Here is a 5,489-nt window from a genome sequence, read left to right as displayed (position 1 = left end):
GTGGGGCGAAACGTTGGAAAATAAATAGTTGTAAACTATTTTTGTTTCACTTTTGACCGCAACCCTGACCATCTTCTTATATATCAATTTTTACGGTCAACTATATATACATATATTTAAAAAATATAAAATTGTACTTTTCAACTTTGTCTAGCACTACTAAAAGCGAACAACTTGGATATTTTCCCTATCTTTGCATTTTTTTTTTATTTGCACCCGTAAATCTAGTTTACAACCAGCAAACGAGCTGTACTATTCAGGTATCCCATGAGTTAGCAAGAGGGAGACAGCACCCAACGGTGCATCTTCCTGACGTTAAGTAAATTATTTTATTACACTAGGAGGTCCCACATCCAACTCCTCTTCAATATACGCCAAGTTACGTCAGGAATGTCATGTGTTGCCATCTGTCGATAATTTTATTGAAATGTACATGTAGTGTGTTGTAAAATCGTTTGTAAGTCATATGAATGTGGTCCGTTACAGTGGGAATGCGTAGGTAGGTGTGAATGGTCTCGTTTAAAACGTAGAGTGGTGAGTTCGTTGCCAGTCTTAAAAATTGCGAATGAAAAGTTTTTTTCATTTTTTTATTTATTCCATTATATTAAATCTGTCTTTTTAATCTGTTCATAAATTTGACAGGCGTAAGTCAGTATGGGTTTTATTAAGTGATTGTATACGTTAAATTTCTGTCTGAGGGATACTTTAGAACGTCTGTGTAATATGGAATATAATTGTCTCAGTCGGAAATCTAGCGTTTGACGTTTAGTCTAGATCTCCATGTCAACCTTCTGTCATAGGTAAGTCCTAAATAAGTTACAGTGCTTGTTTGTGGTAAAGGATGATTGTTAATGTAAACTGAATGGCATGTTTTGTTTCGTAGAGTAAATGAGACATGTTGGGACTTGCCGTGATTAATCTTAATTTTCCATCGTGTGCACCATGTCTTTATATATATTTTAATCAATCCATTTCAAATGAAATTCAAAAAATTGGATGAATTTAAAATAGGAATTAACTCATAGAAAATGTTTGATTTTCACATATTTAACTAACTAAAACCCATATTTATTTTTAAATTATTGCATTCTAATCTTATTTTATATCTTCACACTACCACAAATCGATGAAACTATTTCATAATATTTGGAAATAATATAGAACTTTGCTTCTTACCATTCCAATTGAAGAGTCTTTAATTGGAACCTTTCGATCCATATCAATGCAGATCGGAACCACCGATTTAGTAAACTCAATTTCTTTGTCAACGATGAGGATGACCATCTCATTTTCTGCTCTGGAATTCCAATCGACATAGTTTTGGTGTTTATGGATTTTGACAATCTGCAAAAGTTATTCACATTTACTAACTAGTTTTTTTACATAGTTATGTACAAACATACACATAGTGGCTCCGCAGTCTGTTGTGTTGTCGTGTATATGTGCCGCAATAAAGGTGCACTTCAGCAGCGGTTCCCTAACTGCGGTACCGCAAGCGTTGCCAGGGGAGCCGCAAACGTATGGTAGTTTGGCCGCAAGCGAATGCCAGAGTGGCCGCAAACTTATGCTAGGAGTGTCGCAATGCATGTTAATGCCCCTATAAGATATATTAGGTAATAATATTTCGTTTTTATGATGTAGAAGCAACATCTCCTTGTCTTGGTTACCTTTTGCACTAGTCGGCCATTTAGGTTTAGAATAAATAAATAATAATAATCGAGTAATATACTCAATGAATTATTAGTACGATGTAATATTACTTTTTATACTATAAATACTATTTTACGTAAGTATCCACTTTTAATAATTATCTATCGAAAATATTTTACTATAAAGTGCTTTTGATATTTCTGGACTTATTAAATACTTGAGAATTTCATTTGCACTGATTTTTCTACAAGCTTAAATACTTTAAGATAAACGATTGAATGAAACTACAGGCGCCGTGGAAACGACGAACAATATTGGCAGTGCAGTGCGAGCAGTATTTGGTATTGGCTCAATTCTGTTGAGAATGGAATTAAAAACTCCTCACCGAATCGTACTACAAAAACTCTTCCGATCTGTCGGCAAAGAGGACAGGGAACTTGTTCTGTTCCAGTAAGCGAAGTAGAAGTGGGTGAGACATGCGAAATTATTCATTTTATATTGCTTCAGCCATATCAGCTGGCCTAGAACCATATCAGTCAGTTGATATTGTGTATTACACTGCTTTGTATCTTTATATATATATATATTAGATTCCCGTACACTTATGCAATGAATAGTACTATTGAAGGAATTAGTAAAATGGGGTTTGGTTTAATTGTTATTATTAAAATAATAATGTGCTATATCACAACAGCTGCAGATACCGTAGTAATAAAAATAACTAGTAATAATGAACCTACGCTTAATTCTTGCTGAGTTTCTACATCTTCCTTCATATTCAATTCGTTTTTTCCGAGAAGAATTTTATATTGCACTCCTTTGTAATGAGGTCTTAAATCATTTATGCACCAAAAACCTGTAAATTAAAAAGAAGTTGATATTCAATTATTTAAATATATATGCAATAATCACAAAGAAAAAATATTTTTCCTAACATTTTAACATAAATAAAAACACCATCCTAACTAATAAACTCTTTAATCCGGAATAATTAAAAATCATTATGAGAAAAGTTAATAGTTATAACATTATCTGATTTTCAAGGCAACCAACTTTGTAAATAAACTAGTAATCTGCTAATGTGAAACTACTTGATGAAAAAAATATGTATAGGGTTGATAACTAATAATAATAAAACGGAAAAAAATCAACAAGTATAAACATAATTCACGAAATCCATAAAAAATATAACAAACAACCCAGACCGGCGAGACAAGGAGCTCTAGTATAGGCTGTGTAAGGGAGTATTCTTGAATATTATGTATATTTGGTAATATAAATATTACTGTTCAATACTAGATATATTTAGTAATATAAATAATACTGTTCTAGGCTTAAAATATAATTAAAAGATTACTCACTGGTCATTATTGCCCTTTGATGTATAATACTTCCGACGCATCTGATTCCAAAGAACTTGTTGTTCTTCGTCATGTATATGGTTGCAACCCAAGGATATTCCTCATATTTAGTGACGTAGTTGACTGTTTCAGTTTTCGTAATATGCCTTAACCCACAGACTGCAAAATAAAAATGAATGATCTATTTGATATGATCTACCGTACAATCTACAAATTTTTTACCACTTCCTTATCGAAATATTTCCGACATTTTCTCATCTATAAACCAGGTGTTTTTCATAACTCTAAATAAAGTATTATCAATTTTCTCATTTTTTTCTATTAAATTTAAAACATTCGTTCGCGCTTTAAAATAAGCATTAGTCACCTTTACGTCTCTTCAAAATTAAATATTTTTAAAAATATTGTCTATGTGTGTTTAAGGGATATAAATTGCATTTTAAAATTTGTTTTGGTAGTAATTAAAAATGATGCTACAAAATATAAAAAGGTTCCCTTCTATGAACAGCGAGAGTTTTCAGGCACTCTTGGTATAGTGATTCATACGAGAGATGAGAGACGTATTCATAGACAACCTACTAAAGGTCTTCTTTACAAGCATATTTTTACATTCTATTTACGATATTCATGTTTTACAAACACTCGGGTAAATATTAATTCCTAAAAAACTATTACTTTATTGTTTGCTTCCTACTGAGCGAACTTGAAGGTTAATCCGCTATTCGTGAGAAGTGAAAAAGGGCTATAAATAGGCTACATGAGCTTACATCACAGCAATCCGTTAAGAGAATAGAAATTTTGAAAATTCTATCACACACACCATACAATCCAGATCTCAGATCATCGATTATCAACTTTAATCAAGAGAAAAAGTATAATGTTACAAAGGTTAAAATTGCGCTGCAAGAGTTTTTCGACTGCCGTCCCAAGAAGTGGTGCTATCGTATGTTTGACAACAGTATATTACAATAGACTATATTTTGAATATTTATTTTTTCTTATATCGAGAGAAAAATATATACCCTCGTTGTTGAAAAGCAGTTATTTGTTATGGACACCGTATAAAATGACTGCTTTACTATCAAATACATGTTTTAGTAAGTTATATCGCATACCTTTCTTCACAGTAAGTTATATCGCATACCTTTCCTCACAGTAAGTTATATCGCATACCTTTCTTCACAGTAAGTCATATCGCATACCTTTCCTCACAGTAAGTTATATCGCATACCTTTCCTCACGTTGGTCTCAGCGATGATAGTCAAGAGAGTACTGTTGAGCCATGGCATGTGGTTGCTGATGTTTGTAAATAAAACATAACTGTTGTGACTGGTGAGCTTCTCCGTACCGGTTTTCTTCTCCCTACCGCTGAGGATTCCTTTGACAAAGAACCTCGCTGTCCTTGTATCATTGTCACCCTGGACCCTGCTGAACACCAGGGCACCCCCGCTATCTCCCTGCTCCACCGTGCTGTCTGTAATCAGGCACCTGTTAAGTTTTTGCCTAATTTTTGATAAGTTGCTACTTTCTAAGAAAATATCAAAACTTACTATCTTTATTGAGGGCACAGAACTTATCCGAAGTCAAAAAGCTGGTATAGCCTTTCCCCACATTGTTACGGCATTCGCCGAAGTTCCGTTGTTGCATATTAGATATCTGTAATTCTTCACTCAAAACACCGTTCTCGTTATAACCCCATCCTACGATCTGTTTTAGAAACAATTTCAATATTAGTACAATGACCATAATGTTATGTTAATTCGTATAAATTAACTACTGAATCATAAAATCCGCAACAAAATACGGAAAAGGAAAAACAGAAAAAACCTGTAGGAACTACGTATTTAAGGTCGAAGTTTCTACTATTGTAGTTCTTTATCAGGACTTAATAGTCAGACGTGAAGATGGATACAAATAACAGATAACAAATAGTGGATACAATAATCCTGTATCACTAAGAAGCGGGAAGGATCTAGTAGCCATTGCTTGAGTAAAGATATCTATATCTGGACCAACTATAGGTTTAGATCTAGTGATCACGATCAAATTCCTAGTTTTTCCCCAAAGTAGAATGTACTTCGTAGGGGTTAGGTGTGCCTCAGGAGCTTCTCAATATAAGACTTCAACAGTATAAATAATTATCTTTCACCACCAGGCTCGAATCCGAGACCAAGATTAGAAGCAAAATGGCTCAGCCATTGACTCACACCATAAACAAAATAAATTTATAAATATCATTACAATTAAAATAAAGTCATTCATTTGGGTCGTTCAGATTATAGTTTTATTTTTAAACAAAAGAAATAAAAACTTCTAGGAACAGTTTAACTCTTAAGCTTTTTGATATTGCTAATTTGACTGTAAAATCGCGATCGGAATATAATCGTAAATCGGTATCAGCATCCTTTATAATATAATAAATGATACCCGCACCGAATTATTCTGAAAACACACACACACACACACACATACATATAT

General features: G+C 33.2%; 1 protein-coding gene across 2 annotated transcripts in view; it reads right to left on the bottom strand.

Moving 5' to 3' along the window:
* The window catches only part of LOC106685838 (uncharacterized), a 21,581-nt gene that overhangs the window by 5,315 nt on the left and 10,777 nt on the right, over window positions 1-5,489 (bottom strand). For both annotated transcript variants that reach the window (XM_014428780.3, XM_014428781.3), the window contains exons 6-10: window positions 4,562-4,718; window positions 4,243-4,485; window positions 3,012-3,170; window positions 2,391-2,506; window positions 1,177-1,344 (exon numbers count right to left, since the gene is read on the bottom strand). In XM_014428780.3, the coding sequence (XP_014284266.1) occupies window positions 1,177-1,344; window positions 2,391-2,506; window positions 3,012-3,170; window positions 4,243-4,485; window positions 4,562-4,718 (843 nt within the window). The remainder of the gene's footprint in view (window positions 1-1,176; window positions 1,345-2,390; window positions 2,507-3,011; window positions 3,171-4,242; window positions 4,486-4,561; window positions 4,719-5,489) is intronic.

Source organism: Halyomorpha halys, unplaced genomic scaffold, assembly GCF_000696795.3.
Source record: "Halyomorpha halys isolate HHAL.00 unplaced genomic scaffold, Hhal_1.1 Scaffold748.1, whole genome shotgun sequence".
Taxonomy (NCBI): Eukaryota; Metazoa; Arthropoda; class Insecta; order Hemiptera; family Pentatomidae; genus Halyomorpha; species Halyomorpha halys.
The sequence above is the reverse complement of the archived record's forward strand: the minus strand, read 5'-3'. Positions and strand labels throughout refer to the sequence as shown.